At 38.9% G+C, this 14205-nt stretch overlaps 1 protein-coding gene across 6 annotated transcripts in view; it reads left to right on the top strand.

The window, feature by feature from the left end:
- Positions 1-14205, top strand: part of SPAG17 (sperm associated antigen 17) — a 241090-nt gene that overhangs the window by 82762 nt on the left and 144123 nt on the right. For 5 of the 6 annotated variants that reach the window (XM_042993865.1, XM_007075678.3, XM_015534639.2 and 2 more), the window contains exons 8-10: positions 2263-2424; positions 3566-3638; positions 3844-3956. In XM_042993865.1, the coding sequence (XP_042849799.1) occupies positions 2263-2424; positions 3566-3638; positions 3844-3956 (348 nt within the window). The remainder of the gene's footprint in view (positions 1-2262; positions 2425-3565; positions 3639-3843; positions 3957-14205) is intronic. The other variant, XM_042993867.1, reaches the window with a different exon arrangement.

Raw genomic sequence — 14205 nt, 5'->3', positions numbered from 1 at the left:
GTATGAGATATGTTTGGGGAAGAAGCTATGTCTCTAGATATCCATGAAACCCCACCTCAAAGCCAGCTTCCTACTCTCTCTCTCCAATAGACCCTTTCTTCTCCTAAGAACATAAAATCTATGCCTAACAAAAACCCACATCTACAAATTTATGTTGGAGAAATAATATTCCTGTCATCTGGGCCACATCCTGGCTGCATAACCTCTCAAGAACTTGCATACATTTTTGGTTCAATCAGGTGTAGGAGATATAATTCCTGAGCCATAATTCAGAGGAGGCAGTAAAAAGCATCTTCCAAGGCAGCCTCAGACCACGTGTCTTTCACTCTTGCTCTAGTTAGGGCTTTCTTCTTTGTGATTTCTTCACCCTCCAGGCATAGACTGAGAAGAGCTGAAATGTACTGAACCCAAGGTAGAGTACATTCCATTGATCTTCAGCACATAGATGTAAACACCAAGGCACCTAATCACAGCTTCAAAAGACCCAGAACCCTGCTTCCTCCTCCAGTGTCCACAATTTTCTGTTCATTAGAAGATTTTAATCCCTCCATTTTTAAAGAAAATGAACAGACTATTTTACTTCTTTAAAACATAGGAGAATTTAAATGGCAATTAAAGTTCAGAAATTTTTACGTTAAAAAAAATAGTATCATCTCAGTTGAAATACTAGAACATTCCTGACCTCAGAACTAGAACGTTAACACCAAGGATGTCTAGTCAGGCCTTGAAAAGAACAGTCAGGAATGAAAATATTCGGTTGTCTAGGGAGCCACTTATGGCTAGGGTGCCCAGCTGGACACACTGATCTCCTATCAATCAGTTTGCAAGTATTTATTGACTATCTTCTTCATGCCAGAGCTGTGGTCTGGGTCCAATTGCAGTAGTTTTTTTAGAGTCCAAACATGCCTTTATAAGGTACCATTTGTACTGGCTGAATGACCCAGTATTGAGGATGATAGAGAAAGAGAGCCTTGAAAACGGTTTGGTAATGGACTTGGGTTCAAAAAGAAAGGTTTCATATCGAAGGACAATGTTCACATTAAACTTTGGATCACCTGAGAAACCCAAGAGTGATAAATCTACTTCTCATAGACTAAATACATGGTATGGACACATGATGTCACACACTCAGCTATATGTGTAAGTTGGTAATGGCCTCATATCCAAAGCAGAAGCCAGCCAATGAGTCTTCTTCCTCTCTGGAAGAAGGAAAGCATTAGTACCTTTGTCTGCAAACAAGTCGGCTATATTTCTGCTGAACCAAGGTAACGAAAGCTTTACATCAAATAAATGCCCATCAAGAAGTGCTAACTGCTCACGTAAGACATCTGCAACATCTCAAGTTAAGACCTAGGTTGCTGACATAATTTTCTGGCTTTTAGCATGCGATTTGCTGTTTTATTTAAAAATGAATTAGCTAGTTAAGGTAAGGGATCATCAGGCAGAAGTCTTACCATATTTCTTATAAACACAAGCAAAAACTGTGTTTCTGTGCCAGAATTTAGGCAAAGAGTAGCATGTTGAAGCTTAACTGAAGAATGTTCAGTCATACAGTAGGCATGTGAATCCCAGACTGGCAACTCTGCCTTGAAGATGGGTGGAACTCAGCACTTCTCTGGACTCCCGCCAGACTGTGATTCACTAGCCCCCCAAGGAGTTATCTCATTCTACCTTACCTCTGTAACTCAGAGCTAAGATGAGCCCACTTAATTCTCCTTTGTTTTCAGGTAGGCACACCTAGTGATGACAGTGCTTTTCCAGTTCTGGAAATGAAAGCCCAGGTAATAGGGGTATCTGATCGACTACTTGCTTGCTTGCTTTCTAAATAACAAAACTTATGGGTATTATATACAGAAACTGTGGACTATCTATTTCTTAGGGTTTTTTTCCCCCCTGAAGGTAGCACAGAACAGATATTGAAGTTACCTATCCAATATGGTGTTTTAGAAACTGAGACATCAGAGAATGGGCCATGTCACAGGCTGATGACATGACAACTGATGAACAGGGTGTTTTTCACTTAGTTGAAGCATTAATTAGATTCTTACGGTATTAGACATAAGGCCCTCCAAAGGGAACATTCCACATTATGGTGAACAAGATGGACAAGAAGGGTTCAACAAATAAAGACTCACTCACCATGGCTGGTATTCAGTGGTTTGGGGATGTGCTTGGTTTAGTTGTTAAGAGAGAAACAAACCATACATCGGTTCCAACAACATAAAGCTAATAATTAACTATCATTAATTCTCTCACCTGTAGCTGGAATTGGGTACTGAAATTTTTGAAAATGTTGCCTGTTTGATGTATGACACCCTGGATTGGAAGAGGCAACACCAACACTATTTGGAAAGCATGCAGCTTATAAATATTCCACAAGTCGTTAGTGAGAAACCTCTCTTGGAAGCCATGTCAGTTACTGAGGTAGGCACATCCTGGGATGTCTTCAGTGGGCTGAATGATGAACTGAACAACTTAATTGTCACATTTGTAAAACGTATGAAGGAAAAATTGCATAAATACTTGTAGGAAGGAAATACGGCCTTCTGGGATTTAAGAGGTAAGAGTGGGAACAAGGAGAGCTCCCCAAACACAGTCTAAAGGACACCTATGTGGTCAGGACTTTATGAAGCTCCCTAACAACCTGCCACATGGAAAATTGATGATAGAACTCACTTTTAGCTCCTGGCACAATAATTAACACCTGAAACACAGAGGGATATTGATAAGTTAATCACATTGTTTATTTAGCACCTAAAATAATGACCAAGACTCATCCCCTGTCCTCCTCATTGAGGTTGACTTTTAAGGAGGATGGCAGTCACGTTAACGGTGGTTTCAACAGAGCATGATGAGCGTTGTGAGAACAGCTCGGGCTGCGGTAGAAACACTAAAACATGGCACCCAACCTGATCTTGAGAGGAGCAGCAAGGGGAGAGGGAGGAGTCGGGAAAGCCTCACCCAGCAGGGTAAGTGATGTGGGTGAAGGCTGCGTATGAACTGTCTATAGGAAAGCCTGATGGGGGAAGGGACAGAAAGGTATTCTCAAGAAAGGGGCAAAGATGTACACACATATAGGGCCAAAGGAAAGAAGTATTAGCTCACAAGCCAGGACCACAGGGTAGGTCTGTGCTCCCAGGTAGTATGTGCAAAATGGAGAACAACACGAACTCCTATTAAAAAGACAGGAGGAGGATGCCCTCTGGTGCTGAGTTAGAGAGTTTGGGTTGTACCCTGAAGGTTATGGGGGACCACTGACAGAGTTTAAAAGGGAGCGTGGCATGATTCTGAGTCACCCAGGGACCAGTGCCCTGTCTCCCCATCCCTTTCCTGACAATTGCTCATTGGGCTCTGTTAGGGAAAATTGAAAAATGTCCATTAACCATTAACTTCTTCCCTCCCTCAGACAAAACCCTTTCATTTGATCCTAATATTAGCCAATGGTTTTGTGGTGTGAACGTAATTATACAATCTCAGAATCCCGTCAGACCCCATCACGCCAGCATTTGACGAAAGAATCTCTCAGCTGGATACCTCAGTCATTTCTTTTGAATACTTCTTTTAGGCTCCACAACCTGTTGCTCCAACCCCTGGCAAGAAGAAAGCACAGTATGAGGAACCCCAAGCCCCACCATCAGGCATGTATGAAACCTGAAAACCAACATTGTGAGCTGGGGCTTTAAGGAATACTGACTAGCCTCCATATTGCCTTCAGACATCCCTCCACCTAAACATCCTGCATTTATTAGTGCATGGTCATAGTTTGAATTTATGGATCAAATTTTGATGGAAGAAATGGAGAACACATCTTAAGCGAGCAATGACATATTGTATATTTTACAGTAGCTTTCGTCTTCACAACTGAAGTAGACATGAGATATTACAATGACTTGCTGAATCCAATTCCAGAAGAATTCATTTCTGTGCCCCTGATACTGCACTGTATGCTGGAACAGGTAGGTGGGTATACGCCGAGGCTTTTTTCCCAGGTGGGTCACCTTGTCAGTCACTTCAACTCTCTTTGTTTGGGGTTTTAACTATTTTAAAACTACACACATAATACCTGAGTGCATTCTCCTTTATAAAGATTAGAACATTTTAGATAAAACTAAAGTTTGCTTTGACCATCTGTTTTAATATCCTTTCTTTTGCAATATTCTGGAACAATTTATATAACATTCCCTGAAGTTTCAGCAGACATGGCCTTGAAACTATCTGTGTCTTCTGTCACTTTTAAATTTATTTTTAAATTTACATCCAAGTTAGTTAGCGTATAGTGCAATAACGATTTCAGGAATAGGTTCCAGTGACTCATCCCCTATGTATAACACCCAGTGCTCATCCCGACAAGTGTCTTCCTTAATGCCCCTTACCCATTGAGCCCATCCCCTCACCCACAACCCCTCCAACAACCCAAAGTTTGTTCTCTGTATTTAAGAGTCTCTTATGTTTTATCTCCCTCCCTGTTTTATATTATTTTTGCTTCCCTTCTCTTATGTTCACCTGTTTTGTATCTTAAATTCCACATATGAACGAAGTCATATTATATTTGTCTTTCTCGGACTGACCAATTTCACCTAGCATAATACCCTCCAGTTCCATCCACGTAATTGCAAATGGCAAGATTTGTTTCTTTTTGATTGCAGAGTAATACTCCATTGCATATATATATATATATATATATATATATATATATATACCCCACATCTTTATCGATTCATCCATCGATGGACATTTGGGCTCTTTTCATACTCTGGCTATTGTCGATAGCACTGCTATAAACATTAGGGTGCATCTGCCCCTTTGAAATAGCACACCTGTATCCCTTGGGTAAATACCTAGTAGTGCAATTGCTGGGTTGTAGGGTAGTTTTATTTCTAACTCTTTGAGGAACCTCCATACTGTTTTCCAGAGTAGCTGCACCAGTTTGCATTCCCATCAGCAGTGCAAAAGGGATCCTCTTTCTCCACATCCTTGCCAATATCTGTTGTTGCCCGAGTTGTTAATTTTAGCCATTCTGACTGGTGTGAGGTGGTATCTCATTGTGTTTTTTTTAACGTTTATTTATTTTTGAGAGAGAGACAGAGCATGAGCTGGGGAGGGGCAGAGAGAGAGGGAGACACAGAATCTAAAGCAGGCTCCAGGCTCTGAGCTGTCAGCACAGAGCCCGACACAGGGCTCAAACCCACGAAGCATGAAATCATGACCTGAGCTGAAGTCAGACACTTAACCAACTGAGCTACCCAGGCACCCCTCATTGTGGTTTTAATTTGTATTTCCCAGATGATGAGTGATGTTGAGCATTTTTTTCATGTATCTGTTAGCCATATGGATGTCTTCTTTGGAAAAGTGTCTGTTCATGTCTTTTTCCCATTTCTTCACTGGATTATTTGGTTTTTGTGTGTTGAGTTTGATAAGTTCTTTATAGATTTTGGATACTAACCCTTTATCTGATATGTCATTTACAAATATCTTCTCCCATTCTGTTGGTTGCCTTCAAGTTTTGCTGATTGTTTCCTTTACTGTGAAGAAGGTTTTTATCTTGATGAGGCCCCAATAGTTCATTTTTGCTTTTGTTTCCCTTGCCTCCAGAGACATGTTGAGTAAGAAGTTGCTGTGGCCAAGGACAAAGGGGTGTTTGCCTGCCTCTAGGATTTTGCTGGCTTCCTATCTTACATTTAGATCTTTCATCCGTTTGAGTTTATTTCTTGTGTATGGTATAAGAAAGTGGTCCAGGTTCACTTTTCTGCATGTCACTGTCCAGTTTTCCCAGCACAATTTGCTGAAGAGACTGTCTTTATTCAATTGGATATTCTTTCCTGCTTTGTCAAAGATTAGTTGGCCATACGTTTGTGGCTCCACTTCTGGGTTCTCTATTGTGTCCCGTTGATCTAAGAGTCTGTTTTTTTGTGCCAGAACCATACTGTCTTGATGATTACAGCTTTGTAGTGCATCTTGAAGTCCAGGATTGTGATGCCTCCAGCTTTGGTTTTCTTTTTCAGGATTGCTTTGACTATTTGGGGTCTTCTCTGGTTCCATACAAATTTTAGGATTGTTCCAACTCTGTAAAGAATGCTGGTGTTGTTGTGATTGGGATAGCATTGAATATGTAGATTGCTTTGGGTAGTATTGACATTTTAACAATATTTGTTCTTCCAATCCGTGAGCATGGAATATTTTTCCATTTTTTTGTTTGTCTTCTTTAATTTCTTTCATAAGCTTTCTATAGTTTTCTGTGAATAGATTTTTCAACTCTTTGGTTAAGTTTATTCCTAGATATTTTATGGGTTTGGCTGCAATTGTAAATGGGATAGCTTCCTTGACTTCTCTTTTTGTTGCTTCATAATTGGTGTATAGAAATGCAACTGGATTTCTCTGCATTGGTTTTATATCCTGCAACTTTGCTGAATTCATGGATCAGTTCTAGCAGTTTTTTTGGTGGAATCTTTTGGGTTTTCCCTATAGACTATCATGTCATCTGCAAAGAGTGTAAGTTTGACCTTGCTGATTTGGATGCTTTTATTCCTTTGATTGCTGACGCTAGGACTTCCAATACTATGTTGGATAACAGTGGTGAAAGTGGACATCCCTGTGGTGCTCCTGACCTTAGGGGGAAAGCTCTCAGTTTTTCCCCATTGAAGATGATTTAGCAGTGGGTCTTTCCTATATGGCTTTTATGATCTTGAGGTATGATCCTTCTATCCCTACTTTCTTGAGGGTTTTTATCAAGAAAGATGCTTTATTTTGTCAAATGCTTTCTCTGCATCTATTGAGAGGATCATGTGGTTCTTGTCCTTTCTTTTATTGATGTGATGTCTCACATTGATTGTTTTGTGGATATTGATCCAGCCCTGCATCCCAGGTATAAATCCCACTTGGTCATGGTGACTAATTATTTTAATGTATTGTTGGCTAGTATCTTGTTGAGGATTTTTGCATCCACGTTCATCAGGGAAATTGGTCTATAGTTCTCCTATTTAGTGGGGTCGTTGTCTGGTTTTGGAATCAAGGTAATGCTGGCTTGATAGAATGAGTTTGGAAGTTTTCCTTCCATTTCTATTTTTTGTAACAACTTCAAAAGAATAGGTGTTAACTCTTCTTTAAATGTTTGGTAGAGTTCCCCTGGAAAGCCCGCCGGCACTGGACTCTTGTTTTTTGGGAGATTGTTGATTACTAATTCAATTTCTTTACTGGTTATGGGTCTGTTCAAATTTTTTATTTCTTCTTGTTTCAGTTTTGGTGGTTTACATGTTTCTAGGAATTTTTCCATTTCTTCCAGATTGCCCAATTTATTGACATATAATTGCTCATAATATTCTCTTATTATAGTTTGTATTTCTGCAGTGTTGGTTGTGATCTCTCCTCTTTCATTCTCGATTTTATTTGGGTCCTTTCCTTTTTCTTTTTGATCATACTGGCTAGAGAGTTTATCAATTTTGTTAATTCTTTCGAAGAACCAGCTCCTGTTTTCCTTGATCTGTTATACTGTTTGTTTTGTTTTAATTTCGATAGCATTGATTTCTGCTCTAATCTTTATTATTTCCTGTCTTCTGCTAGTTTTGGGTTTTATTTGCTGTTCTTTTTCCAGTTCTTTAAGGTGTAAGGTTATGTTGTGTATCTGAGACCTTTCTTCCTTCTTTAGGAAGGCCTGGATTGCTATATACTTCCCTCTTATGACCACCTTTGCTGCATCCAGAAATTTTGGGCTGTGGTGTTATCATTTTCATGGGTTTCCATGTACTTTTTAATTTCCTCTTCGATTTCTTGCTTAGCCCATTCACTCTTTAGTAGGATGTTCTTTAGTCTTCAAGTATTTGTTGTCTTTCCCAATTTTTTCTTGTGGTTGATTTCAAGTTTTGTAGCGTTGTGGTCTGAAAATATGCACAGTATGATCTCAGTCTTCTTGTACTTTTTGAAGGCTGATTTGTATCCCACTATTTGATCTATTCTGGGGAAAGTTCCATGTGCACTTAAGAAGAATGTGTATTCTGCTGCTTTAAGATGAAATGTTCTGAATACATCTGTTAAATCCATCCAATCCAGTGTGTCCTTCAAAGTCATTGTTTCCTTGTTGATTTTCTGTTTAGATGACCTGTCCCTTGACATAAGTGGGGTGTTGAAGTCCCCTACTATTATGGTATTATTATCAATGAGTTTCTATATGTTTGTGATTAATTGATTTATATATTTGGGTGTTTAACGTTGGGGGCATAAATGTTTACAATTATAAGGTCTTCTTGATGGATATACCCCTTAATTATGACGTAATGCCCTTCATCACCTCTTGTTATAGTCTTTATTTTAAAATCTAGATTGTCTGATATAAGTATGGCTACTCTGGCTTTCTTTTGATGACCATTAGCATGATAGATGGTTCCCCATCCCTTACTTTCAATTTGGAGTTGTCTTTAGGTCTAAAACGGATCTCTTGTAAACAGCGTACAGATGGATCTTGTTTTCTTATCCATTCTGTTACCCTATGTCTTTTGATTGGAGCATTTAGTCCATTGACGTTTAGAGTGAACACTGAAATATATGAATTTATTGCTATTGTGTTGCCTGTAGAGTTTCTGGTGGTGTTCTCTGGTCCTTTCTACTCTTTGTTGCTTTTGGTCATTTCTCCCTCAGTGAATGACCCTTAAAATTTCTTGCAGGGCTGGTTTAGTGGTCACAAACTCCTTTAGGTTTTGTTTGTCTCAGAAACTTTTTATCTCTCCTTCTATTTTGAATGAAGCTGTGCTGGATAAAGAATTCTTGGCTGCATATCTTTCCAAGTCAGCACACTGAATATATCCTGCCATCCCTCTGGCCTGCCAAGGTTAAGGACTTTTTTCTCTTGTTGCTTTCATGATTCTTTCCTTGTCTGTGTATTTTGTGAATTTGACTATGATATGCCTTCTTGATGGTCGGTTTTTGTTTTTGTTGTATGGGAGTTGAATGGGAGTTCTCTTCTACTCTTTTTTTCTTTCCTTCATCTTCTGGGACCCCTATTATTCGGATGTTATTCATTTTTAATGAGTCACTGAGTTCTCTAATTCTATTGTTGTGCTCTTTTGCCTTAGCTTCCCTCTTTTTTTTCTGATTCATTATTTTCCATAAGTTTGTCCTCTGTATCGCTGACTCACTGCTCTGTTTCATCCATCCTTGCTGCCATGGCATCCATTTGAGATTGCATCTCAGTTGTAGCATTTTTAATTTCGTCCTGACTAGATTTTACTTTTTGTAAAATCTCTGCAAAAAGAGATTCTATGTTTTTTTCAACCCCAGCTAGTATTCTTATTATCATGATTCTAAATTCTGGTTCAGACATCTTACTTGTATCTGTGTTGATTAAGTCCCTGGCTGTCATTTCTTCCTATTCTTTATTTTGGGGTGAATACTTTTATTTTCTCATTTTGGAGGAAGAAAAGTATTAATTATTTTATTAAATTATTTTTAACATTTAAAGAATTAATTTATTTTATTGAAAAAATAAAAATTAAAAAATTAAAAACAAAAAATCAAATAAAGGATGCTAGATCCTAGGTGTGTTTTGGTCTGGTTGTTGAAAGAAGCTTGATAGAATAGAGAAAAAAAGGAAAGAAAAGAAAAGGAAAAAAAAGAAAAATGTTTGAAAATTTTATAAAATGAATACAATAAAATAGATAAAATGAAATGATGAAAATAAATTACAATTTTAAAAATATTATAAAAAATAAAATATACAGTAGAAAAAAATTAAAGAAAAATCTTTCATAAAAACGGAAAATAAAAATAATTTTTTCTCTTTCTATATTCAAGAATAAGAAAAGAAAAAGAAAAAATTTGAATAGATGGACCAGCGAACAGAATGAAATACAATTGAAGTTACATCCATGTTCCCCCAGAAGTCAAACTATGAAGCACTTTATAACCCATAAACTTAGCAGGCGGAAAGACTTGTGGTGTTTCTCCAGAGGGTAGTTGGCACAGTTGGACAGGGCTTGGTGTAACGGCTCAATTCTCCACTAGATGGCGCTGCTTAGCTTAATGGGGTGGATCGTTATGCACGAGTACACCTGTATGTGCATGTACAGGAGAGGTGAAAATGGCGTCACCCAACTACCTAGTCTCTAGTATCAGAATTATGTGCTCTCACCCACTGGCAATCAAGCACCCCTGCTTTGTCTTTGGCTTCCATCCACTCCCTGCTTCTACACCATCTGCAACCAAGCCATCAGCCTGCCAGGTAGCATCTCCCTCCCGAGTTTTATCTCCACCCCTCTGGAGAGGGTCTCCCCAAGCAATGGCCAGGTGCTGGCCACCCCCAGGAATGTTCCTGCGACCGCACTGCCCAGAGACTGCCACTGAGTGCCAGCCTGACCCAGAAGAAGTTCACATGATTGTGTAGAAGCAGCGTTTCAGGGATTATGGTAAATCACAACACACATCTGGCCCCAGGCTTCACTGCCCCTTAATGTCCTTGTTCCAACATCAGCAAACATGGCTGTTCTCCAGGGTCCACTGGAACCTTTGCCACACTGCCTCTACCAAATGTCCTCCCAGCAGGGGACCCACCTCTCCCCGTGTGGCCCAAGGACCCCTGGGACCTTGCGGTCTTCTCCTGGGGATTCGCCCTTCCTACCAGAGTACTGCCAGGTATGGAACTGAGGAGTTTCAGACTCTGGGATCCCCTGTTTATAGAGTCCTAATGGTATTGAAACCCTTTCCTTTCTCCTTTCTCCCTTTCTTGTTAAGTCCCTTATGGGTGTTCCCACTCTTTCTCTTTCTCTCCAGCTGCTTTAGAGGGGAGTGCTTTTCCTATACTCTCCCCCGTCTGCTCTTCTCTCCACAAGCAAAAACAGCTCCTTACCCTCCGCGGCTTCTCTCTCCCCCAGTTCACCTGTCTGCGCTGCATACGTGCATAGTTCTCTGGTTCAGGTTATGCAGATTGTTTTGTAAGTCCTCAGATTAGTTTTCTAGTTGTGCAAGATGATTTGGTATAGATCTAGCTTCTGTTCAGGGAAGAGAGAAGCAAAAACCTTCCATGCTGCTCTACCATCTTGGCCCCTCCCTCCTGTGTCTAGTGTTATTTTAATGAATGAGAAAGGGAGGTAGACAGGTGGTTAATGGTCTTTGTCTTTAAAATTTCTTTTATACTTGTAGGTTTAATCAGGTTTTTCTCTTTTTCAGGCCAATTTTGATCATTAGTGTTTTTTAATAAACATCCCCATTTTATTTGCGTTTTTAATATCACATAAAGTTCTTTGCTCACTTACACACATTTTAAAGTTTCCTTTGCATCTGGTTATGTTCCTTTTCTATGACTGATGTTATTTATTTTACTCTTCTGTCTTCTTGATCATGGTTGTCAGTGGTATATCTATTGTATTGGTCTTTTCAAAGTACTAGCATTTTGTTTCATTGACCAACTTTCATTTTACTTTTTGTTTAATTAATTTCTTCATTTATCTTTATTATTTCCCTCTTTCTACTTTCTTTATTTTGTATTTCATTTGAATTGAAAGCTTATTTCATTTATTTTCAGGCTTTTTGCTTTACTTAAGGCTACACATTTCCTTTGAGTATTTCTTTGGCTGTATCTTGATGCTTTCAATCTATTCAGTTCTAAATCTTTTATTTTCCATTGTTTACTGTCAGTTCCGAATTTTATTGTGTTATGGGCCGTAAAGATGGTCTGCGTCTTAAAAAATGTTTTTTAATTTCCTGAACTTCCTGTGTGACCTGATATATGTGATCAATTCTTGTGAGTTTTCCAGATGTATTTGTAAAGAGTTGTTATAAATTAACTCATTTAATCCTTAGAACAACCTTATGAAGCAGAAACTATTTTTGTTCCCCATTTTACAGATAAGGAAACTGAGGCATAAAAAGGCTAAGTAACTTGTCCAGTGGTCAGTGTCAGAAATTCCTTTTAAACCCAGTCAATCTGAGTGGAAAAGTATTTTGATGGCTTCGCTTTTTGTCTTCTTTCTTCTAATGTTGTTTATAAATCTGATGTCAATCAGATACGTTTTCTTTGTAGGTAATCTGTTTTTTCTTTCTGGCAGCTATTAGAGTTTTCTCTTTATAATTCATAACACAAGGTATGTCCAGGTATGGCTTTGTTTGTTTTATCGTTGTCACTAATGCTCTAAAGGAGTATAATCTGGTTTCCCGTTACATTCTGAATAATATAAAAAATTCCTTACACTGGCCCATAAAGCCCTAAAAACACGGTTCTGGCCTGATCTGTCATCTCATCTCCTGCCTCCACCCCCACCACACACCCCCCTCATCATCCACATAGGCTTTCTGGGCTTTCGACAAATACACTATTTAATTCCACCTTAGCTTTTTACTCCAACTCCTCTTCCTAGAAAGTTTTTGACCCTCATGTCTGCAAAAGGGTGGATATTCCTTGTCATTCACTCCCCAGTGGAAATGACATTCCATAGTCTTTCTCCCACCACCTGATCTGAAGGAATCCCCTGACAACACAGAGTGCTTGTTACCACATCACTTTGTTTAATCCTCTTATCAACAACTGCTCTTCTTAAAATAACTTACCTGCTTTGTGTCTTACCTACCTCCCCTCACTAGAATATAAGCTCCATGCAAGCAGGGACCTAACTCTAATCTTGTTCACCGCCATATGCCCAGCACACAATAACCACATCTAACCCACAGCAGACACTGAATATGTATTTGCTGAATTAAATCTATCCTCGGGGTATCTAGGTGGCTGAGTTGGTTGAGCATCTGACTCTGGATTTCGGCTCAGGTCATGATCATTGTGAGAGGGAGCCCTGTGTCAGGCTCTGCACCGATGGCATGGATCCTGCTTGGGATTCTCTGTCTCCCTCTCTGCCCCTCCCCCACATCAAAAGTAAATAAAACATTTAATAAATAAATACATATATCCTCAAATATTATTTTTTCTATTAGTTTATCCATTTATTAGATGGATGTTGGAACTTCTGGTTTTTCCTCCTTGTCTTTTAAATTTTCTATAAATTTTATCTTCTTGGGAAATTCCAGCTTCACTTCCAACTAATTCATTCTTCAGTGGAGTCCAGTCTGCTATTGAAGTGTTTTCTCGAGGGTAAATGTTTTTAATTTATCAATTCTCCAATTTCTTTTTACAACTGCTTGTTATTGTCCTTAGTGCATGGATGTAACATATCCCTATACCCTTCTGAATATTCAAATGTTTATTTTAAAGTCCTTCTCAGATTCCATCATCTTTTACCTCCAATATACATTTTATGTATGTTGACTGCTTAGATAAGCACACTCACAGTTGCCTTTCATTACCCCATGATGTTTCTGGAAAACCAGTAGTTTTATTATATTAATAAATTTGTAAAAGCTGAAAAGCCCTCTAGAGCTTGCAGTATCATCATTTTATTTATCTTAGTCTTTCTTATTTTATTCAACTCAATCCAAAGCAAGAAACATGTATTAACCACCTGCTATATTTCAGGCACCAGCAGATGACCTCAATTCCTCACACAGGAAGGCACCCAATCATAATACATGTTGATTGAAAAAATACTTAATAATGGGATGACAAAAAGGTGAAATATAAGAGGAATGGGATAGAATTTTCCAAGACAGAATATTAGAGATTGACATTTCAGAGGTAGAATGGTTTTGAGTGGTCTTTTGTGATTGGAGCGGGTCCAAGAGACAATCGAAGGTAGAAAGTGGAGACGTGAGTGGCTCTTTTGAAAGTAAGGAGTTGACAAAAGGTGATGGATATGAGGCTATTTTGTTATCCATCTATAGCAGTGGTTTTCACCAGCGGCTGATTTTGCCTCCTAGGGGACATTTGTCTGGAGATATTTGGGTTATCACAATTACAGGGGATGCTACTGGCATCAAATGGGTACAGGCCAGGGATACAGCTAAACATTCTCCATTGCACAAAACAGAACCCACAACAAGTAACTGTCTAATTCAAATGTCTTAATTTCCAAGGTAGAGAAACTGTATAAAAGGATGTGAAATCACAGAGGATGATTGCAGGATTTAAGGTGACAAGAAAAGTTGTAATTTAGGTGCCTACCTTGATTACATTTCAACTCCTTTTGTTTACCATGTAAAATTGAACAGGGCATTTAATCTTTCTAGACCTCAGTTTCCCCATATAAAGGAGACTATTACCCTTGACTGATCTCACTATCTGTCATTATCTTGAAGAAGGAATGAGGACTTGACTTGAACCCAGTTCTTCCCACTCAG

The sequence above is a fragment of the Panthera tigris genome, chromosome C1 (assembly GCF_018350195.1).
Source record: "Panthera tigris isolate Pti1 chromosome C1, P.tigris_Pti1_mat1.1, whole genome shotgun sequence".
Taxonomy (NCBI): Eukaryota; Metazoa; Chordata; class Mammalia; order Carnivora; family Felidae; genus Panthera; species Panthera tigris.
This window is presented reverse-complemented; position numbering and strand designations above follow the sequence as displayed.